This window comes from Odocoileus virginianus, chromosome X (assembly GCF_023699985.2).
Source record: "Odocoileus virginianus isolate 20LAN1187 ecotype Illinois chromosome X, Ovbor_1.2, whole genome shotgun sequence".
NCBI classification, from domain to species: Eukaryota; Metazoa; Chordata; class Mammalia; order Artiodactyla; family Cervidae; genus Odocoileus; species Odocoileus virginianus.
In genome coordinates, this window is record NC_069708.1 from 17,202,627 (window position 1) to 17,227,509 (window position 24,883).

At 34.6% G+C, this 24,883-nt stretch overlaps 1 protein-coding gene across 15 annotated transcripts in view; it reads left to right on the forward strand.

The window, feature by feature from the left end:
- The window catches only part of KDM6A (lysine demethylase 6A), a 179,744-nt gene that overhangs the window by 138,151 nt on the left and 16,710 nt on the right, over nucleotides 1–24,883 (forward strand). For all 15 annotated transcript variants that reach the window (XM_070461821.1, XM_070461816.1, XM_070461817.1 and 12 more), the window contains 9 exons: nucleotides 4,170–4,299; nucleotides 5,588–5,693; nucleotides 6,747–6,952; nucleotides 8,981–9,045; nucleotides 9,119–9,193; nucleotides 9,691–9,839; nucleotides 19,822–19,936; nucleotides 22,567–22,754; nucleotides 23,532–23,673. In XM_070461821.1, the coding sequence (XP_070317922.1) occupies nucleotides 4,170–4,299; nucleotides 5,588–5,693; nucleotides 6,747–6,952; nucleotides 8,981–9,045; nucleotides 9,119–9,193; nucleotides 9,691–9,839; nucleotides 19,822–19,936; nucleotides 22,567–22,754; nucleotides 23,532–23,673 (1,176 nt within the window). The remainder of the gene's footprint in view (nucleotides 1–4,169; nucleotides 4,300–5,587; nucleotides 5,694–6,746; nucleotides 6,953–8,980; nucleotides 9,046–9,118; nucleotides 9,194–9,690; nucleotides 9,840–19,821; nucleotides 19,937–22,566; nucleotides 22,755–23,531; nucleotides 23,674–24,883) is intronic.

Consider the following 24,883-nt stretch of genomic DNA (forward strand, 5'->3'; position numbering starts at 1 on the left):
TGTATTCCCTATTGGGTCCACATTGCTAGCAGCATTTTCCTTGGTGGCCTACAACATGATAACTTCTGTAATTTATTTTATCCGCCCTATAAGATATTTTGCGTGTTCAGTGACTTAAAACCACACTGGATGATCTCTAAATCAGACTAATTTCTTCTAAAGTGTGTGTGAGATTCCTGGATTTCTAAAATATAATTCTTTAGAAAGCAAGGGTTTAATGTCAGTCAGTCACTTCAACTCTGGGCCTAAAAAGAATAGATGTGTTCTAGTATCCATATCAAGTGCAGTACTGGTCTTTCCTTAGATGCAGTGCCTTGGCTCGCTGCCAGTTTGTACTGTCCTCTACCTGCTCTGCACTCAGCTGCTGGGGCCTCTGTCCCGTTTCCTAGATAGTGCTGCTACCACCGTGCTGGATCAGGGTCTTGCTCCCTCTCCTGCTTTCTGTAGTCTTCAGGATAGTTGCTAGAAAGTGGGGGAAAATATAGAGGTCCAAAACTGACATGGACTATATGGGACCTAATGGTATTCTGGAGAGGAATATTGTCAGAGTTCCATGGAGACACAAGTTACAAACCGTATACAATAGCAGTTACCTTAAGTTTTCATTAATAAAGTCTTAGGCTGTAAGTAACTAGGTGTGATTTGTGATTATAAAAGTATAATACTAAAGATTATACTTTTTCCTCTCAGCTTTGAGGTATATATATATATATATAAAAATTCACTTCAGAATTTTAAGGTACACTTTTTTATAAAGATTTATTTTTATCTTTTAACTCTTAGTGACAATTTGCCTTATTACAGAGACTTGATTTGTGTGTGTGTACAGATATGTATTGTCAGTAGCTAGATACATCAAAAATCTGGGGTTGCTTGGGTTATTTCAGTAAATCTGGGCCTCAGTTTATCTAATGAAGAAGCAAGAAAAAAATGCTCTGATAAATCGGAGATAAAAATCTTCTGAGGCTTAGAGAAAAGTTAGGATGGCAAATGGTAGGCATATTGTTTCCCATTTCTGTTCTGTTGATGGTGTCCTGACCTGGGCAGGGGTCCAGAACTTAGAAAAGGAAAGTGACGTAGATGCAAGAGACTTGATGTTTCTGGCCTAGGAACTTCATAATCAAAGATAATTAAAAGTGTAGGCCAGTTTATCTACAGAGCACTGTTCATTTCTCTACCAAATGATGAGAGTAAATTTGGAAGTAAATTTAAGCCAAGATTTAAGCCTGCCAGGTTCCTCTTTCCATGGGATTCTCCAAGCAAGAATACTGGAGTGAGTGGCTATTCCCTTCTCCAGGAGATCTTCCTGACCCAAAGGTTGATCCTGGATCTCCCACATTGCAGGCAGATATTCTACCGTCTGAGCCACTGGGGAAGCCCATAAAATAATTGGGCAATAACTAAATAGCATAATCTACATTGCTCAGGAAAAGAGTTTCAAAATGGGAGAAAAGGATTTAAAATGGGATAATGTCTAAATCCTTTCCAGCACCTGCTTCTTTAATGCCTTTCTCCACTTTGGATTATTAAACATATATATATATATATATATTTGGGTTGTTACATTAAATACATTATTTGGCTTGAAGTATTATGAACAGTGTTGAGCACATACATGTTCAAAAGATACGAGTCTCTTCCTGTTAACCACATCTCTGTCGTTTAGTGTTTTGAGTGGACAAAGGTTATAGTCACTATATAGAAGCTACCAGTAACAGTTCCTTAAGGGAAATTTCTATTTGTTTCAGACTTGTCCTCACTAGGCAGGGAGTCAGTGTTTGAAATATAGTGAGAAACTACTAACTGCAGTTTGATCACATAGTGCAACTACCCTCTTATTTTCACATATGTGGTTAGTTTTTAAAGTGTTCAATATTTTTAATCTGACTCTTGTTGGGGTCATCTTAGTGGTCAGTGCTGTGCATCATCAGAAGTCAGTTACAATACTTTTGCCTCTTTTTTTGGTTTACAGTTGAAATTGCAGCATCCAATGGCTGAGTCAGTTTCAGTTCTCTTAGTCATGCCTCACATTTTTTTCTATCTTAAAATAAAGGCAGCTACATCTTTTATTTACTTTCCCATTTGCTTTTTTCTAACTTTTGTTACAGAACTGTGCAAATGATAGAAGCAGAATTCTGCTGACTAATCACACCCTTTATTCTTGCCTCATTTCTCAATGTCCAAAATGTTTTAGAAGCTTAAATTTTTGTGTCATGTTTAATTAGCATGAGATATTCTTTTATGGTACAGATTTAATACTTGATCCATATCCTTAAAATGCTTGATCTAATTCCTTAAAATATTTAATTATGTACTATACAGTACATCCATCTCCTGCTCTGGCAAACAAATTTTATGTGTTTGGAGTGAAATTTTGTTTAAATTCCAAACAGTGGTTGATACATGATTTAGCATGAAAACTTATTTATGTGGCAATTGTAAGTGAATGTTTTCTCTTGGCATTGGTTTAATGATAATATTTGAATTGTTTCTTTAGTAGTCCCAGCCAAGCATTTTCTACTGCCGTGTAGTTTATGAATTAGTACCAATTTTACACCTAAATTTAAGAGGTTAAATATCATGTCTGTCTTTAAATATACAGATACACTGTGGAGAATTATTGAAAGCTGGTAATGAGTTGAATATTCATTTATTTTTCTTATAACCTTAAATGTTAGTTGAACTTAGAATTTCACTTTAATGACTATTTCACATACTTTTTTGAAAGAGTCAATTATTTTAAACTTATTTCATTCTTTGATACCTGTCGAACTCTTGTTTTTACTTGGCGTTGTAGTTGAGAAAATTTTAAAAAGTGTCATCCATGATGCTGTAGTGTAACATCTCAGTGAAATTTCAAGCCTTAGTTTTCATTAGTGCCAATGAGAACAGACTGGTTTGTAAGGTTTTTCCAGTACTACAGAAGCTTTCAACCTTTGTTGTTTATGATAAAAAATTGCTAGTTCCTTCTTCAGTAAGTAAAATTACTAAGTTTTTTTAACTCTACCATAATTATAATTTTCAAATTCATCTGAAATTTTAATATGTTAAGAATATTCGATATTTTAATGTAATGGTTAGTTTTGAACATGTAATAATTGAGTGAGGTAAATTAGTTAATCAGGAATGATTTGAAAGCTCAACATTATATTTTGCTGATTTTCTAAGTTGGGTAGAAACTTTAAGAAATAGAAAATACTTTTCTTTTTCTTCCTTATACTAAAAGAATTGCAGTTTGGGAATAATTTTACCATATTTTAACTGATAATTTAACTAACATGCCATCATTAAAGAAAAAGAAACACCAAATATTAGTAAGTAATAGCTGTTACAATAGACTGTCAGATAATGGGTAGGAACTATATGCTTCATTTTTAAAAATGGTGTCATTTGCTGTAAAATATAGTAGGTTGGGGTCTTGCTGAATTTTGTCAAGGAGTTTCACAGAAAATTCTTTCCAACATTTGAGAAAAGAAACAAAGATCTTTTCAGGTTTGAGAATTGTCACAAAGATATTCTTGTTACAGTTACTGAGATGAGACATAGAAAGAGAGATTTTTACTAATTATCTAGACTTTTTTTGGTCAAGTTATTGTTTAACATTTAATGGAAAGCATCTGATGGTGGAAGATGGTGGAGAGGAAATTAGGGTTTGTGTTCTTTAGGTAAAGAAAAATTGGAAAATTACCAACAGTATAAGGAATGTCCTCAATAATTCATGTATTATAGTATCTCTTCTGGCTTCCCAGGTGGTTCAGTGGTAAAGAATCTGCCTGCCAATGCAGAAAAAGCAAGAGATGTGGGTTCGATCCTTGGGTCGGAAAGATCCCCTGGAGTAGGAAATGGCAACCCACTTCAGTATTCTTGCCTGGAAAATTCCATGGACAGAGGGTTCTGACAGAGGGTTGTAAAGAGTTGGATGCACCTGAGCACACAGTATCTTTTCTATTATTTTTCTTCAGTGAGAGATAGCTTGATTCCTATATTTACTGAAGTATTTACTAAAATGAGTAATTGCTCTCAATTTTTTCCTGGTGGATCCAAATCTTACAGATTTGTTCAACTACCCAGTAAATTAGTTAAGACTTAATTCAGATTTTTTTTTCTGTGTTCTAAATAAATGTACAGCTGATTTATTCTTTTTTTGTTTGTTTTGTTTTGTTTTAAAGGAACCTAGGTAAAAATGGCTTATCTAACAGTAGCATTTTATTGGATAAATGTCCGCCACCAAGACCACCATCTTCACCATACCCTCCCTTGCCAAAGGAAAAGTTGAATCCACCTACACCTAGTATTTATGTGAGTCTGAATTGACTGACTAGAAATAAATCAAACCAGTGTTTGCACCTACCTGTCTTTCGTAAGATCTTGCTTTAAATCAATATGGATGCCCTTTAGGAAACATTAAAATTATTGGTGGCAGCTTGAATGTTTCAGGGGAAAATGATGTATTCAAAAAGATTTTGTAATAGTATTTAAAACATGCCTTCTCAGATATTTATTAACTGTGATTCTATTACAGTAGCACAAAATAATTTTTTACTACCCCTTATTTTTAATAGATGTTGGCAAAAACCATTAAAAATAACTTTTTTGAAGTAAGCTGTGTTTTAAATCTGCATTTTACTAGTTGTAAGGACCTTAATATTCATTGTTTTGTCCATCTACTAAAAAAATGATATTTACCTTCCCAAAGAAAAAGTGTTCAAGAATATAAAATATGATGATATGTCATTAAATGTCTTAATAGATTATTTAGAACTGAGGATTAGTTTTACTTAACAGACATTTAGATATCTCATATAGGAAGTTGATAAGAGTTCAGTCAAAGCAGCTCTTATTTATCTTTCTCCAAAATAGGTCCTCCTACCCCATTTCTTTCCATCTTCCCATTTTCCCACTTCTACCCCCAATTTTTTTATTGATTTTAAAAACTGATTTTTCCTCTATTTTATAATAAAGATCACATAACATAAAATTTATCATCTTAACCATTTTTAAGTGTACAGTTCAGTGGTGTTAAGTATATTCTTATTGTTTATAAACCAGTTCTCCAGAACATTTTCATCTGGCAGATCTGAAGTTTAATACCCATTTAAAAAACAGCTCCCTCTTCCCTGGTCTCCCCAGCCCCTGGTAGCCATCACTCTGTTTTCTATTTGTATGAATTTGGCTACATTAGATACCTCATGTAAGTTAAATTATGCTGCACAGTTTTTCTTTTTGTGATTGACTTATTTTCATTTAAAGTGTCTTCAAGATTCATCCATGTTGTACCATGTGATAGGACTTTCTTCCTTTTTACGGCTGAGTAATATTTAAACCATTTTGATTTCGAAGTTTAAATTTTACCTCTCACGTGTTTTGTTCAAGATATAATGAACAAGAGAAATGTATGTAGTTACTATCTAACTCCAATTAGAATCAAAAGACATAGTGATAAAATACTATAAAATATAAAAAATAGAAGTAATGGCGCATAGAATGTATTATTTATTTAAATTGAAATAAAATAATGAGAATTTGGCATAATATTTTCTCAAAGGTCTACTTTATAGAGATCTAACAGTATATTTTAATTTTGCAGTTGGAAAATAAACGTGATGCTTTCTTTCCTCCATTACATCAATTTTGTACAAATCCAAACAACCCTGTTACAGTAATACGTGGCCTTGCTGGAGCTCTTAAGTTGGGTAAGCTTTAAATAAGAAAAAGGAAAAGTATGTGAATTTCTTTTTTTTTTTTAGATAAATAATGAATATTTTATTTATTTAAATTTATAAAAGTTAAAATTTAAATTTTTATAGTTATAATTGCAATACATAACTTAAATTTTTTAATTTAATAAAAATTCTATAATTTTATAAAGTTATAGGCAACAAACACATTTACTAAATAAATATTTACTTTTTTTCACTTTCCTATACATTCATGACTAACAGTTTTTTGATGTGTTGACAAATATTCTTTAAGGCTAAACAATTATGATTTTTCCCATTGGTTAACACTGTTGTGCACAGTAGCGGATTGCATAGTCACTTTTGTGATCTTAACCTACTGTGCAAGGTGAAGACAGCCTGTGTTTAAAATTGTAATTAGCTGCTTCACTCCTTCTTCTCCTTTAGTCCCAACTCCTTCAGGCAGCGACATTTACTTCTACTTGTGGCTTGTGATATTCATTTCCACATTTTCAAAAATGTGCTATAAGTGCTTTTTCTTGACTCATTTCAATCTGTGAATTTCCTTTACTATCTATTAACTTCTAAAGCACTAGCAGAAACTTTTCTATTTTCTTGTTGTAATTTTTCACATTTTCATTTTAATATTTTCCTGTCAGAGAGAAGGAGGGAGAGAGGGAGTATTACTTTTTTAATTTAGCTTTTATTTTCTTGCTGTTATATAATTATGATTTAGGTTAACTAATAGAAATTCTTAATACAAGATTCAGGGAAAACTTTGATATTACTATTAAGTACTGTAGCCTCCTAAATAGTTCTTTTAACTTTCAGAGATTGAATAAATGAGTGAATCTTCATTCCATGGCCCCTTGATTTTTCTCCCTCTGTTAATAGCATGACAGTTAGGTCCAGGGCTTCAGAGTGTGCAGAGGCCCTTGTGTTTCAGGGGAATTAGATAAGTACCATGAAACATTTTTCTTTTTTACTTAAAGGAAAAATAAAAGCACTTTAAAAAATATTATTCCAAATTTATTTTTACTTATTAACTACATTTATTTATTTATGAAGACCTGGGACTTTTCTCTACCAAAACTTTGGTAGAAGCTAACAATGAACATATGGTGGAAGTGAGGACACAGTTGTTGCAGCCAGCAGATGAGAACTGGGATCCCACTGGAACAAAGAAAATCTGGCATTGTGAAAGTAATAGATCTCATACTACAATTGCTAAATATGCACAGTACCAGGCCTCCTCTTTCCAGGAATCATTGAGAGTAAGTACTTACTGAAAATTATTTTATTTTGGAGATTTTTATTTTATACTATTTTGCTTTGAAAGGGAGCTTTTGTAAGCATCTCATTATTTTATTGTTACATAAAATAGTTTTTTATTATTCTTATTTTTATAAAATACTTTATAAATGCTTTCCACTTCACTCTTACTACTAAGTCTAAGCAAACCTATGGGTTGATAAATACTGTTACTGTCTAGTGAGGTATCTCTGTCATTTCTGGGATATTTCTATTTAAAGAAGTGTTTCTTAACCTTGGCATTATTCACATTTTGGGTTGGATAGTTCTTTGTTGTGGGGGGCTGTCCTGTGTATTGTAGAATATTTAGTAGCTTCCCTGGCTTCTCCCTACTAGATGTCCGTAGCACACCCCCTATACCCTATTGCAGTTTTGACGATCAAAAATGTCTCCAGACATGCCAAATGTCCCCTGTGAGGTAGAATTATCCCTAATTGGGAACTGCTGATATTAGAGGATAAACTAAGTCTCAAGTTTGCTGTATGCTTGCAGAGTTCCTTGTCTTATGCCTTCCCATTAAACTATCAGGTTAGTATTATCTGATATATAACTCTTCCAGGAAGCATTATCCATCTTAGTCTGAAAGAGAAAACTCCAAGAGAGGCATAAGTTATTTTAAAATATACAGAAAATTAAGGAACAAAACTTTGAAAAATAATCAGGATTATTATTAAGATTCATAGGCCTTTCAGCAATGAAGCATTACTAAAATCCTTTAGCACTGAAATGAGAACTTCGTGAATTCTCCTACAAAGTGAACATAAAACATCCATAAAAGTGACTTTATTAAATGTATTACTCAAACACTTATCTGTACTAAGTTGTTCTGTACATATCCCACAGCTGAAATTTAATATGTGCCTGCCAGTCTTTTATTTGCAATTCATTAAATTTGCTTATCTCTGTTTAAAATTCTGCCCTGAATTCACATTTTCAATCTAGGCAACATTTGTACCTGCTAATCATGTGATTGTGTTCCTTTTTCAGTACCACTCTATATCATATAGAGAAAGTCATCTAATAAAAACTATCCTGCAACTTATATGAGTTCCAGTAAATTTGTTGTTCATATAAATCTCTCTAGTTCAAACTTCTGAGATACTTCAACTCCATGGTAGTATAGTGGTCAGAAAAGAAATAGATAATAAGCAGGATTCAGAGATCATCGAGGAAATTTTTGGAAGAAGATGATGAGAGGCAGAGTATTTAAATAGAAATTGATCCATAATCAAAGAAACAATGGTTTTTGTGTGTGCTTTGGAGACGTGTGAAAAATTTAACAAATGTTTAAAAACCATACACATTTAAAGGGAGGGAGGCAGAAATGTCACTAAGTATACCTAAGTCAGAAATCGTAGGACAGGGGTAAAAAGATACCATGTCAGTGACAGGGAAATCAAATAATAGTAATATTTGCATTGAAAAGCTCCTGTATTTGTCCAGCATTTAATTTACTTGCTAATGTTGTAAATGTTTATAATTCACATATAATTCATTTTGAGGGAAAAAAGATTTATCCCAGAAATAACTTTCTCACATTTGTCCATAATAAAGAACAGAGAAAATCTTAACTTCTGTCTTTCCATATGCATTGCATACATATATAATTACATATACATGCATACCTCTGTTAGTTGAGGAAATTTATAATCAAGGTTGCCACTTCTGGGCCTGTCAACCTAAGTGTCATCTCTCTTGAAAGTGGGGAGGAGTGGAGCAGGAACGAGAATGTATAGTTTTTCTCCTTATAGGAGAATATTAGAAAGGAAGACTATGTGGCTAGTGGAGGGGGTTAGATACCATGCCAGTGAGTTTTGACTTTGCCTGGCTTTCTATTTAATGTGGTCTTTGAAGAAGTTTTCGTGTGAGAGAGGTCTATAGAAACTTAGCTTCAATACTCCACCATTGATCTATATGTAAACTTTTCAACTGTATGGTAAAAAGGTTGCAGAATAAATACTAAGCTGGAATGCTTTTTGCTTAATCTACAGGAAGAAAATGAGAAAAGAAGTCACCATAAAGACTACTCAGATAATGAATCTACATCTTCAGATAAGTAAGTAATTTGTAATGTCCACTTAGTATTTCTGTTTAAAAGGCATGTTTCTAATACTGTCTCTCTCTTTAAGTTCTGGGAGGAGAAGAAAAGGACCCTTTAAAACCATAAAGTTTGGGACCAACATTGACCTGTCTGATGACAAAAAGTAAGTCTTTCTAGTAGTGTTTCTGTTAAATGATACAAAGAGGTGTCCTATTAGCATGACTGAGAATTGTCTAGTTTCCTCTTCTGTTTTGTTCATTGTCATTTTTCTAAATTAGTATGCAGGTTTTAGCCAAATTATTTTTGCTAGGTTTTACAATTATTTTCTTTGACTTAAAACTCTTGTATACATTTTCAAGTCCCTTCTATATGTTGTTGCACAATCGTAATAATTATATAAAATATATTAGTAAAATAAAATTATACAACAATTATAAAAATAAGGAAGTCAGTTTTTTTCTTTAATTTTTATGCTTTTTGTTAGGATGCTTTTTTTTTCTTTGCAAAATTTAAAAATTTAAGCATTCCAGAGTTTTCCTATGAAGAAGTAAAATATTTATAGATTTGATTGTTTTTCTGATTGGAACACAAGGTTCTTAAAGTTCTTTACTACACATATTTATAGCACGATTTCACTCTTGATCTGTTTTTTTATTGCAGGTGGAAATTGCAGCTACATGAGCTGACTAAACTTCCTGCTTTTGTGCGTGTTGTATCAGCAGGAAACCTTCTAAGCCACGTTGGTCATACCATACTGGGTATGAACACAGTTCAGCTATACATGAAAGTTCCAGGAAGCAGAACACCAGGTAACTTTTATGAACCAACAGTTGACACACAAATTGATCAAAATGTGAACCATGCAAAAGAGACCTGGATTCTTTTCATTTATAATGAATGAAACTGGTAGAATTGTTTCTATTACAAGATATGACTCTTGAACTGAACTCAGATTATTAATATTTTTTCTCCCTTGGTAGTATCTTTTTAAAAATGTAATATCCCTGAAATAACAGCAGTGTAATTTGGAAACTTGATCATTGGAGTATTCCTGGGAAAAGAAGTCCCTGTGACTTAAAGACTGTTTTTGATCCCAGCTACTGCAGAGTGGCAGGGTTGTTGTAAACTTTTACCACAATCATGATAAGAAATGTTTTATATCATGACAGTGCAAAAACAGTTCTTTAGAATAATACATTTTCTAATCCATTCCCTTCTGTTTCGTCTAACAAAGAAAGTGTATGTTGCAATCCCCTTGTTGTTGTTGCTACAACAGCACTTGATGTGGAGACATGACTAGCCTCATCCTGGTATCTAGTCCAGGTTTTACCACCAAGTAGGCTTGTCACTTTGACAAGCCACTTTTCTTTGGGTCTTTTTTTTCCATTTGTAAAATGGAGTTACATTAGTTTTTAGACTTAGAATTCTGTCCAGCAATAATATATCATCTTTTTTGTGCTCCCTTTGATTGACATAAAATTTCACAGGGTGATGTTCAAAATATTTAACAATTAGGATGGGTATTGGTGATCAAGAGTTTAGTTATACCAATGCCTACAGGCTGCTTATCATCCTCAGGTGTTTCTGTTTGCTCCTTGAAGTAGCCGTGGTTTGAAGAGCAGATTGCTTCATTCTTTATTACCTGTTCATTGAATTGTACCTAAAAAATTGTTTCAAGATAGGCCTGTGCTTGCATCTGGGTAAAGTAGGTCATTAGTTCCCAGTTCTGGCTGCTCATTAGAATTTTCTAATAAGCTTTTAAAATATGTGTAGTTGACTAATATCTGGAGATTGAGAGCTGGGCATCCATATTTAAAAAAAATATATAAGTTCCTCAGAGAATTCTAGTATACAGCCAGGATTAATACCATTAGGCTGTAGTTTGTGTCTTTAGGCTATTGGAAGCCCAATGCTGTGATATTTTATGAATAGTTGAATAAAGTAGAAACAGTTCTGGAATAAATGGTAGAAGATCTATCTACTCCTTACTCTGTCATTTAGACACCAGTGTAAATGCTAAGAAGTTATTTGAATTCTCTGTAGTTCATTGTTCTTATGTATGTTGAATTGGATTGGTTCTATTAAAATTCATTTCAGCTGAAATTTTCTCTCATCAATTTGAATTATTTTATGCAGATAGTATTATCCTCATGTCAAAGAATGCAGTTTTTCATTACAAATCAAGGGGGAAGCAAACTTGATAGATCACTTCTTTGTCACTTCTGTCTAGAATGTTGGGGGTTTTTTGGTTGGTTTGTATACAAGGTACAGTTTTTCAGAATGTCCTATGGAACCTTAAAGAATTTTCTAAAGAATTCCCTTAAGGTAGTGCTATCTAATAGAAATATAATGCAAGTCATATATATGACTTAAATAGATTTAAATGTGACTTAAAATTTTATAGTAACATTAATGAAAAATGAAATTAATTTTAGCCTAGTTATTTCCAAATCTTTTTAACATGTAATCAATACAGAATTATTGAAATAACCCCTTGAAATCCAGTGTATACTTTGCAGTTGTGGCACGTTTCAGTTTACATTATCGTATCTTAAGTGGTTACTGTATTAGACAACTTAGTATTAGAAGAAATGTTAATTAGTTTGGTTCAATTTTTTAAAATTGCTTTGAATACTTTTTCGTGGGACAAACACTTTGTTCTTTCATGGGACAAGCAGTTTGTTCTTGGATTTACCTAGATAAATATGTTACTTGCTTTAATGGACTTTATGATCAGTCTGTGTTCTAAACTAGAGATGCTCTCAGGTTCTACCCTAAAAGGTTTTTAGTTATTTGATGGGATCCCAATGTCTCTAATTTTAATTACAGCTTAATTTTACTTAAGAGTCCATGCCGTGGACACTTCCAGCCATCTACCTGTGATAAGAGACAGTAGTATTATGAGTAATATCTTCACATTATGTTGTGATACATAGAAGACTGTGTGTGCACAGTGTGGCAAGAGTAGCTACATTTTTATTAAGTGAGGTGAAACTGACATAACAAAATTAAACCCTTTGAAGTATGCAGTTCAGTGACATTTAGTACAGTCACTATGGAGTGTAGCCATGACTTCAGTGTAGTTCCAAGACATTTTCATTAGCCTATAAGGAAATCCCACCCATTAAGTAGTCATTCCATTTCCCCCTTCCTCTTAGTCCCTGACAACATCTAGTCTCTTCTTTCTAGCCGTATAGTGTTACCTGCTCTGGATGTTTCATATGAATGGAATCATACATTATATTGCCTTTTGTGTCTGGCTTCTTTCACTTAGCATGTTTTTGAGGTTCATCCATACTGTATCAGAGGTTCAATTTTTATGGCCAAATAATATTCCACTGTATGGGTATAGAACAGTTTATTTCATTCATCAGTTGAGGGGCATTTGGGATGTTTGCTTTTTAGCTGTTATGAATCCAGTGTTTCATGTATTCATGTACAAGAATTTGTTTGAATACTTGTTTATACTTCTTTGATTATATACCCAGAATTAAAATTGCTGGATCATATGACAACTCTATGTTTAACTTTTTGAGGATTTCGAAACTGCTTTCCAAAACAGCTACACCATTTTACATTCCTGACAGCAGTGTACAAAGATTCCAATTTTTCTTCCACATCCTCGTGTACATTGCTTATTTTACATTTTTTTCTTATAGCTGACCCAGCGGATTTGACTTTTTTTGTGTGTGTGTGTGGTTTTAATTTTCATGTGCTTATTGACCATTTGTATATCTACTCTGGGGAAAATGTCTGTCTCTAGTTCCTTCTTTTTTTAATTAGTTGTTTGCCCTTTTGTTGTTGAGTTGTAAGAGTTCTTTATATAGTCTGGATATTAATTCTTTATCAGATACATGATTTGCAGTATTTCCTCCCATTTTGTAGGTTATTATTTCATTCTCTTGATAGTGTCCATTCATGTACAAAAGTTTTTAAGTTTTAATGAAATTTAATTAATTTTTTTCTTTTGTCACATGCTTTTGGTGTCATATTTAAGAAACCATTGCAAAATCCAAAATTGTAAAGAATTTGTGTCTGTTTTCTTCTTAGATGTTTATACTTCTTAGATTTAGGTCTTAGATCCATGTTGAGTTAGTTTTTGTGTGTAGTATGAGCCAGTCGTCTAACAGTATTCTTTAACATATAGCTAACCAATTTTCCCAGCACCATTTGTTGAAAATCAATTAACCATAGATGTATGGGTTTAGTTCTGGAATCTTGATACTGTTCCATTGATTTTTATCTCCATTTTTATTCCAATACCACACGGGTTTGATTCCCTTGGAGGTAATTTTTAAAATTGGAAGTGTGAGTCCTCAACTCAGTCCTTTATCTCTTCATAGAGCTTTGAGTTACTGTCTTATATTCTTTAATTTCAATCTGAAAAACTGTAGCATTTCTTATAGAGCAGATTGACTAAATTCTCCTTTAGTTTTGAAGAATAGTTTTGCCAAATTTTTAGTTCAGTTGTTTGGTTAAGTTTTTTTTTTCTCTTCAGCAACATAAGTATGTTAAGCTATTGCTTTCCGGACCCCATGGTTTCTGTTATGAAAACAGCTATTGTGTTGACAATCCTGTTCATATCACAATCACTTCTCTTCTCCTGCTTTCTAGATTTTCTTTGCCTTTATACAGTTTGAGTATTATTTTAGGATGAATATTTTTGAATTTATCTTTCTTAGAATTCCTTGAGCTTCTTGGATATGGAGATTCATGTGTTTTGTCATGTTTGGGAAGTTTTTTTACTATCATTTCTTCAAATATTCTTATTGCCCCTTTTCTCTTTCCTCTTCTGGGACTCCTACAATGCATGTGCATGCTCGTGTCCCATGGGTCTCCTAGGGTCTGTGGATTTTTTTTCATTGTTTTCTTTCTTCTCCTCAGAATATATAGTTTCATTTCACCTGTCTATAAATTTGCTGATTCTTTATCCTGGTCACATCTACTGAACTGAATTCATTTCAGTTATTGTTTCTTTCAGCTTCAAACTTATATCTCGTTCCTCATTATGATTTGCATTTCTTCATTGCTAATCACAGAAAACTACACAAAAAAAACACAGTCACAGAAAACTAACCAAACCGATGACATGGACCACAGTCTTGTCTAACTCAATGAAACTATTAGCCATACAGCGTAGGGCCACCCAAGATGGACGGGTCATGGTGGAGAGTTGTGAAAAAACGTGGTTCACTGGAGAAGGGAGTGGCAAACCACTTCAGTATTCTTGCCTTCAGAACGCCATGAAAAGGCAAAAAGATAGGACACTGAAAGATGAACTCCCCAGGTCAGTAGGTGCCCAAAATGCTACTGGGACATCAGTGGAGAAATAACTCCAGAAAGAGTGAAGAGACAGAGCCAAGGCAAAAACAACACCCAGTTGTGGTTGTGATGGGTGATGGAAGTAAAGTCTGATGCTGTAAAGAGCAATATTGCATAGGAACCTGGAATGTTAGGTCCATGAATCAAGGCAAATTGGAAGTGGTCAAACAGGAGATGGCAAGAATGACATTGACATTTTAGGAATCAGTGAACGAAAATGGACGGGACTGGATGAATTTAACTCAGATGACCATTATATCTATTAATGTGGACAAGACTCCCTTAGATGAAATGGAGTAGCCCTCATAGTCAACAAAAGAATACAAAATGCAGTACTTGGTTGCAGTCTCAAAAACGACAGAATGATCTCTGTAAGGCAAACCATTCAATATCACGGTAATCCAAGTCTGTGCCCCGACCAGTAATGCAGAAGAAGCTGAAGTTGAACGGTTCTATGAAGACCTACAAGACATTCTAGAACTAACACCCCCAAAAGATGTCATCTTCATTGTAGGGGACTGGAATGCAAAAGTAAGAAGAAATACTTGGAGTAACATGCAAATTTGGCCTTGGAGTACAGAATGAAATAGGGCAAAGGATAACAGAGTTTTGCCAAGAGAACACACTAGTCATAGCAAACACCTTCTTCCAAGAACACAAGACAAGATTCTACACATGGACATCACCGGATGGTCAATACCGAAATCAGATTGATTATATTCTTTGCAGCCAAAGATGGAGAAGCCCTATACAGTCAGCAAAAAGAAGACCGGGAGCTGACTGTGGCTCAGATCAGGATCTCCTTATTGCCAAATTCAGACTTAAATTGAAGAAAGTAGGGAAAACCGTTAGGCCATTCAGGGATGACCTGACTCAAATCCCTTATGACTATACAGTGGAAGTGAGAAATAGATTTAAGGGACAATAGATCTGACAGACAGACTGCCTGATGAACTATGGATGGAGATTCGTGACACTGTACAGGAGACAAGGATCAATACCATCCCCAAGAAAAAGAAATGCAAAAAAGCATAATGGCTGTCTGAGGAGGCCTTACAAATAGCTATGAAAAGAAGAGAAGCAAAAAACAAAGGAGAAAAGGAAAGATAAAGGCTTGCTCCTTGGAAGGAAAGTTATGACCAACCTAGACAGCATATTAAAAAGCAGAGACAATACTTTGCCAACAAAGGTCAAGGCTATGGTTTTTCCTGTAGTCATGTATGGATGTGAGAGTTGAACCGTGAAGAAAACTGAGCTCCGAGAATTGATGCTTTTGAACTGTGGTGTTGGAGAAGACTCTTGAGAGTCCCTTGAACTGCAAGGAAATCCAACCAGTCCATCTTAAAGGAGATCAGTCCTGGGGTGTTCATTGGAGGGACTGATGTTGAAGCTGAAGCTCCAATACTTTGGTCACCTGATGCAGAGCTGACTCATTTGAAAAGACCCTGATGCTGGGAAAGATTGAAGGCAGGAAGAGAAGGGGACAACAGAGGATGAGATGGTTGTATGGCATCACTGACACAATGGACATAGGTTTGGGTGGACTCCGGGAGTTGGTGATGGACAGGGAGGCCTGGTGTGCTGCAGTTTATGGAGTCGCAAAAAGTCGGACACAACTAAGCGACTCAACTGAACTTAATACACCATTTGAAGTCAGAGTTCCAAAGAATAGCAAGGAGAGATAAGAAAGCCTTCCTCAGTAATCAGTGCAAAGAAATAGAGGACAACAACAGAATGGGAAAGACTAGAGATCTCTTCAAGAAAATTAGAGATACCAAGGGAACATTTCATGCAAAGATGGGCACAATAAAGGGCAGAAATGGCATACACCTAACAGAAGCAGAAGGTACTGAGAAGAGGTGGCAGGAACACACAGAAGAACTATACAAAAAAGATCTTCATGACCCAGATAACCATGATGGTGTGATCACTCACCTAGAGCCAGACATCCTGGAATGCGAAGTCAAATGAGCCTTAGGAAGCATCATGATGAACAGAGCCAGTGGAGGTAATGAAATTCCAGGTGAGCTATTTCAAATCCTGCACTCAATATGCCAGCGAATTTGGAAAACTCAGCAATGGCCACAGGATGGGAAAAGGTCAATTTTTATTCCAATCCCAAAGAAAGGCAATGCCAAAGAATGTCCAACTACCTCAGAATTGCACTCATCTCACGTGCTACCAAAGTAATGCTCAAAATTCCATGCCAGGCTTCATATGTATGTGAACCATGAACTTCCACTTGTTCAAACTGGATTTGTACAAGACAGAGAGGAACCAGTGATAAAATTGCCACCATCCATTGGATTATCGTAAAAGCATGAGAGTTCGAGGAAAACATCTGCTTTATTGACTATGCCAAAGCCTTTGACTGTGTGGATCACAACAAACTGTGGAAAATTCTTAGAGATGGGAATACCAGACCACCTGACCTGCTTCCTGAGAAATCTGTATGCAGGTCAAGAAGCAACAGTTAGAACTGGACATGGAACAACAGACTGGTTCCATATTGGGAAAGGAGTATGTCAAGGCTATATATTGTCACCCTGCTTCTTTAACTTATATGCGCAGTACATCATGTGAAATGCTGGACTGGATGCAGTACAAGCTGGAATCAAGATTGCTGGATGAAATATCAATAACCTCAGATATGCGATGACACCACCCTTATGGCAGAAAGTGAAGAACTAAAAAAAGCCTTTTGATGAAAGTGAAAGAGGAGAGTGAAAAAGTTGGCTTAAAACTCAACATTCAGAAAACTAAGATCGTGGCATCCAGTCGCATCACTTCGTGGCAAATGGATGGGGAAACCATGGAAACAGTGGCAAACTTTATTTTTTTGGGCTACAAAATCCCTGCAGATGGTGACTGCAGCCATGAAGTTAAAAGACGCTTGCTTCTTGGAAGGAAAGGAATGACCAACCTAGGCAGCATGTTAAAAAAGCAGAGACATTACTTTGCCAACAAAGGTTTGTCTAGTCAAAGCTGTGGTTTTTCCAGTAGTCATGTATGGATGTGAGAGTTGGACTATAAAGAAAGCTGAGCGCAGAAGAATTTATGCTTTTGAACTGTGGTGTTGGAGAAGACTCTTGAGAGTCCCTTGGACTGCAAGGAGATCCAACCAGTCCATCCTAAAGGAAATCAGTCCTGAATATTCATTGGAGGGACTGATGATGAAGCTGAAACTCCAATACTTTGGCCACCTGATGTGAAGAACTGACTCCTTGGAAAAGACCCTGATGCTGGGAAAGATTCAAGGCAGGAGGATAAGGGGACGACAGAGAATGAGATGGTTGAATGGCATCACCAACTCAATGGACATGAGTTTGAATAAGCTCTGGGCATTGGTGATGGACAGGGAAGCCTGGTGTGCTACAGTCCATGAGGTCTCGAAGAGTTGTACAGGACTGAATGACTGAAGTGAACTGATTGATAATCTGTTTGTTGAGGCATCATTCTCCTTGTTTCCTTTTGTTCTTGAACATGTTTTTTTTAACTATGTATATTTTAAGATAGTTGGTATAAAGTTATTTGTCTCTGAAGTCCAGTGTCTGTGCCTTTTAAGAAATACCTTTTGTTTATTTCTGATTTTTTTTCTTTCTATAACTAGACCATACTTTGTTTCTTTACATACCTCATGAGTTTTTGTTGAAAACTGATTTTTTGAGTATTTGTAGAATGTGGTCTCTGAAGTCTCTGTCCCTTTAGCATAGTGCTCAGCTAGTATTTTGACATTTTGAATATTATGTTGTGGCAGTTAGCAGAAATCAGAGTCTCCTCTCTTTGGTAAGGTTTGTTACTGTTGCTTGTTATGGGCTATAGTTTATTCATTTAGTGAGTTTCCACACTTTTTTTTTTCAGTTATTCATATATCTGTTCTTTTTCAGATTCTTTTCCCATTTAGGCCATTACAGAGTATTGAGTAGAGTTCCCTGTGCTATAGAGTAGGTATTCATTAGTTATCTATTTTTATATTTAGTGAGAGTGAAGTCACTCAGTTTTGTCCGACTCTTTATGACCCTATTGACTGTAGCCCACCAGGCTTTTCTGTCGAAGGGATTTTCTAGGCAAGAATATTGGAGTGGGTTGCAATATTCTTCTCCGGGGGATCTTCCTGACCCAGGGATCGAACTCAGGTCTCCCACATTGCAGGCAGACTCCTTACCCTCTGAGCCACATGAAATCCCTTTTATATGTAGTAGTCACACTGGTTTTACAAAGACTATATTCCTTGTCATATATGGGCACTGAAGTGTCCTTTCCATTAATTATCTCGGCAGTGATATGATAGATTTCTGTAAACTACTCTTGCCCTGAGCATGTATGTGGCTTCTAAATTCTGCAGTATCCAGAGGAACTTTTCAAAGCCTTTATTCCTGTGAAATCTCACTCCCCAGCTTTTCCATCCAAGCGTTCGGGATGTCTGTCGTTTTCTCCAGGTGGTTCTTTTGTTTGTTTTGTTTTTTGCCCTTGGTGGCATCAGCTTGTTCTTTAGTCTGGCAGTGTTTTGGGAGGTCCTCCTGCATTGAAATACTTGTACTGATAGGGCTCTGAGTTAGGTGAAAGAACGAGAAGTCCCTTTTCTGTCAGCCTTTTGGGGAAACTGCAGGGTAGACAGAACAGAATTCTTTGGGAACAAGATCTATTCTGCTCCCTCGAGAACCAGGGACACTCACACTAGGAATTCACACTACTATTTTTTAAGTTCACTGTCACAGCAGTGGTAGAAATGGAGATATGGTGAGTGACATACAGATATCTACTGTGTTTAAGTCACCTTTCTTTTGGTCAGTTGTTCGTTTCTGTAAACCTTTGACTATATTGTCCAAATTTCTGATGAGTTTGCTTCTGACAGTTTTCACCAGGTGTTTTTGTTATTTTTGTTGTTTGGTATTTCTGGCGAGTTCCCCAAGTTCCCTGCTCGGCCATTTTTGTTGACACCATTCCTGCCACTACATACAGTTTGAAAATCAGACTTCTTGCCTCTCTACTGATGTCCTAATGCTACTTGTAAGAAATGGGAATTAGTTCACAAGGAAGTAGTGGTAATAATATCAATAATAGCCAATATTTATTACTTACCATGTATTAGGCAGTATTCAAAGCAGTCTGTGTTTCATTGTTTCTCAGAACAACCCATTGACTTATTGGAATCATTATCACCAGATCTTATAGGAAACTGAATCAGAAAGGTTTAGAAACTTGCCCAGTGTCACATAATAACTAAGCCAAGGAACCTGGCTTCACAACCTAAGCTTTTAACTGTGATTTAGGTTGTCTTCCACAGAGCTCCTACTGAAAAAGTTAGGAGTTGACCAAACTCAGCTCTAAGACTTGACATATACTGATAAACAATTGAATAACACAGGAGCATTTTCTGTTGAACATTTCTAAGGTTTCATTCCTAAAGACACATTTTTCTATAGAATTTATTGTATGCTGATTATTTTTTTTCTTTTCACATTTCAGGTCATCAAGAAAATAACAATTTCTGTTCAGTTAACATTAATATTGGTCCAGGTGACTGTGAATGGTTTGTTGTTCCGGAAGGTTACTGGGGTGTTCTGAATGACTTCTGTGAAAAGTAGGTTTCCAAACTGAATTTTATTAAACATAATTATTTGAAAACAGTTATTGTAAAGGGCAACTTACTAAGCTGGATATCCTAATGCATGTAAGCAATTTTCACTTACCATTCAGCAGGAAATTCATTTATAAAATGATTTGATTATAAACCTATTATTTTGTGTTATTGGGAGTATTTTAAGAGGGATGGGATGGGGAGGGAGGTGGAAGGGGGGTTCAGGATGGGGAACACATTTAAATCCATGGCTGATTTATGTTAGTGTATGGCAGAAGCCACTACAATATTGTAAAGTAATTAACCTCCAACTAATAAAAATAAATGAAAAAAAAAAAAGATAGATACTTCAAAACCACTTCATGCAGTAGTGATAGTCTTGAATTTAATGGGTAGAAAGTTGTATTGTTTACTGGGTTAATTAAGCAGTTGATGTATAAATACTTGTTTATGTGAAAGAAACATTGTTCTTAGATAAATGGCTTTAGAAATGGAAGGAATTCTATAATTGAGCACCCTTAGAGGTTGTTATTAACTTAAACTTGAATGTATTACTCTTTGCTGTATCATCATGATACAAATTCTTTTTAAAACTACATTGGTAACTTTTCTTATAACGCAATTTTGTAAGATTTAAACAATAGCTTCAGATTTTGTCACCTAGAATTGAAAGAATTCATATAATGGAAATGTTCCTTTCCTTAAGTTCCTAGAAACTTTGTTTAATTATCTTCCGTTAAAGGGTACTTGGGAATTGTTTTCATTAATTTAAATTTAATTATTTGTCTTATTTTGTTTAAAAAATTACTGTTACTTAAGATCCTGATTTTTTTCCATTTGTAATTAAATTGGAAAATTATTACAGCTAAAAATATAAATTATACATAATTTGGTGTTATTTCCTCTCCAGCCCAGTAGGATAAAGAGGGGGAAAACCACCTAAAACATTTATATATGAGAGACTTTGAAAATTAATTATACACCTATTATACATACTGACTTACAGTTTGCAAATTTTGGGTTAAAAGATCCTTGCTGTAAATATCTTGATTTAGCATGAAATTTAAATATAGTTTACATTTTTACTATATATAGTATATATATGTATATATATACTATATAAATATAGTTGCAAAAACAACTATAATATGACAGACTTTCTTTATATACAAGCAGAAGTCAGTCACGTTTTATTTTCTAAGAAAGCTCAAGATGTGAAATTTTAAAAGAGTCAAATGCTCTTGTGAAATAACCTGATCCATTTTAATCTTTACTGGACCAGCAGTCTGGTGGTAGCAGAGAAAGAACTGTATCATACAGAAAATCTCTATGGTGCTTCAGAAATATTTTTATTTCTTAAACTTTGAGATACTATTTAGTATATTGTAGCTACAGTACAGTGATCCTTTTTCATTATTTCTGAGTAGGATCAACTATTTTTAGCATGTAGTGTTTTTTTCTATCTGAATGGAGAGGTAACATGGGAATAGGTAATTGGAATAGGCAGATGATGTCTAAAAGCTTGAACATGGGGATAATAAAAAAGTCTGAAGAGTTAGGTAAATTTAACTAAGTTTCAGAAATACCAGTTGCTACCTCTGCATTTCAGTGTAATTTTGTTTCACAGAAGGATTTTTGCTTGTAATACTAACTGATTTGACCATATCTGTATAGTTTGTTTTATGACTTTATATTTGTCATGAAATAACCAGTCACTTGACTATATGATAGAGAAGATACTTGATTTTTTGTCATTGTTATTAGCTTGAGTTGTTTTTTTACCCTAGCTATTGATTATTAGATGGTATTGATTGCATGCGTGCTTTTGCATAGAAAGTTTTCTCCAATTTTAAAACAAGAGCACATGGGATAAATAGGGCTAGGATTTGTTTATAACCATATTCCGCTTTACAGACAAATTTTTCTAAACTGTAGTTATAAAAATATTTCATATCATGATGAAATAGAATTAAAAGCCAGATTTTAAAGGAAAAGCTTAGTAACGTGTTGTCTCTAAAGTATAGTGGTGGTGGTGGTGATTGTTATCAATATTTGTACATGTGTATGAGTGTTTATTTTTTAACTGCATCGTTTTAGTCAATCAGTCATCAAAACTGTACAGAGACTGATACGCTATCCTCCTTTCCTGCTTAGGATTCAAACCAGCAATAGAGAACATTTCTTCTTTCTCTTCTACTTTTCCTCAGAAAATGAACTTGTATCTGCCATAGAGTTCCTGTTTATGGATTTAAATAGCTTGATGCCAACCCCACCTTCCATTTACCTTTTAGAGTTTTCTAGGTGCACCAAGGAAAAGAGTTTAATCAAAATAGACTTTAGTGAAATGAAATTAAAGGTTAATGTATGTAAGTGTTACTTAAAATAACTTTTGATTTCATTTGGATCTTTGAAAAATCAACTGAAGGTAGTAATACTGATATTTAGATAAGTCATCCACTACTTAACTGTAATTAATTTCACTCATTTTATATACTACAGTTTCTCATTGCATAAGCTGTAAGTTTCAGTACAATGAATAACCGTATTTTTTAAAACTTCTGACATTGTCTTTCAGTCATGCAAGGAGCTTATTAAAGTACTTGATCCATTTGTAATATTTTTTCTTATTTCAGAAATAATTTGAATTTCCTAATGGGTTCTTGGTGGCCCAACCTTGAAGATCTTTATGAAGCAAATGTTCCAGTGTATAGGTTTATTCAGCGACCTGGAGATTTGGTCTGGATAAATGCAGGCACCGTGCACTGGGTTCAGGCTGTTGGCTGGTGCAACAACATTGCTTGGAATGTTGGTCCACTTACAGGTATTTTAAAGACTATGACTTTAAGAAAAACACTTAAGTTTATAAAGGATTGTATCTGATGAGTTTATTCTTTTTTTCTTGGAATGTAGCTCACTAGAAATCAGAGGAAGAATGTCTCCTTGAGTAAAAATTTAACTTGTAGTACAAGATAGTAAATTAACAAATAGAAATCCAAGACTGTAGATCTCACCAAATGATAAATTTATGTTTTATATGCAAGAAAGAGATACTTTCAATAATTTTTTAGAGTGCTTGATTTTGTTTCATAAAGGAAAAACCCTTTATGGGAGAGAGCAAAGTACAGTGATTATGCATTCTTTGAAATCTTTCATTATCTGATATGTCATATATATTTAGCCCTATTATGTTAAAATCTGTTTGAATTATGCCTGCCCGTAGGCAGTATTAAGATTATGGCCTCCCAAGCCAGAAGACCTGGATTAGGACCAGACCTGGCTTTTGCAACTTTGGGCAAGTTACAGAACCTCTCTGGGCCTCAATTTCTTCATCTGTATAATGGAAGTGATAAAATTAATAAGATAACAGCAAAGATTAAATGGTATAATATCGTGAAATACTTTAGCACAGTGTGTAGCACAAAGTTAGAGTAAGCATTCTTTACATGACCACTACTATTATTATCACAATTAAAATATTTTTGTAATATTTTGAGATGTTTAGAATTGGTGTTGATGGTATCATCTAAGAAAGTGATAGTGGTTATCTTCATATCTTTGGTACTTTGGGTTGCTTTATAACTGTTTTTTTTTTTCCTAGCCTGCCAGTATAAATTGGCAGTGGAACGGTACGAATGGAACAAATTGCAAAGTGTGAAGTCAATAGTACCCATGGTTCATCTTTCCTGGAATATGGCACGAAATATCAAGGTCTCAGATCCAAAGCTTTTTGAAATGATTAAGTAAGTGCTTTCTAAAACTGCTGTAGTCCCTCTCTTTTTGGGGAGTGTTAACTATTCAATACTTTGTCCCGCCCAATAGAATTATGTTGACATCAAAACAAAATGGTCCAGATGTTTAACAAAACATAATATAAGCAAATCCACATGTTAAAAGTATTTTTCCCTTCAAAATAATCAGTACACTGTGGTACAAAGAGAAACAAAGGCACAAATAATTCTAAACCAGTAGATTCACAAACCTGTGCTCAACCACTCAATACCTAGGAGCAACTTTAGTTTTAATACTGAAAGATTGCACTTAGTATCAGAGGGAGGGAAAGGCATCAGATAATATTTTCTGGTACAGAAAATTAGCATTTAAAATAGGCATTTGGCTTAAATGTTAATTTTTTAAAATTTAATTAAGTAATCCATCTTATAATTGTCGCTTTTCTTATCTGTTTTAAACACTTAATACAAATTACATGGAATACATATATCCCAGTAAGCGTCTCATTTATTATCACAGTTTCTATCCTAGCTACTTTATAAGTTTTTTTAGGAGTAATATTTTCAAACAGAGCTAGATAGCAGTGTTTCCCCAGAGTATTTTCTACCACTGCTACTTCTAACCCCAAAAGGTGGGGAACTCTGGTCAAAGAAATATGGGAATGATGGATTATATATTCAATGGGCTTCCCTTGAGGCTCAGCTGGTAAATTATCCGCCTGCAATGCAGGAGACCTGGGTTCATTTGATTCTTGGGTTGGAGAGATCCCCTGGAGAAGGGAAAAGCTACCCACTTCAGTATTCTGGGCTAAAGAATTCCATGGGTCCATGGGGTCGTAAAGAGTCAGACACGACTGAGATGCTTTCACTTCACATAAAGTTCAACAGGTCCTTTGTTTTTTTAATTTTTGGTAAAATGTTTTAGAGATTGTAAGGGTTGGTATATTTTTTGAGTGGGGGAAAAGGATTATAATGTATTATATTTCCAAAACGTATTTGTTTGACCAGTATCTTTAAAGAATTGATCTCAAAAACTCGTTTTGAAAATGCACTGCTTTATACTCACGAATAAAATTAGTTTGTCTTCATCTTTGTTAAAATAATACTTACCTTAAAGTATTTCTCCTACAGCTGTATTAATTTGGCCAGCATGTGTTGTTTTCAAAATATTGTCTTTTGAAAAGAACCCTAGCTTCTTAAAGGGATTTCAAACCCAAATCTA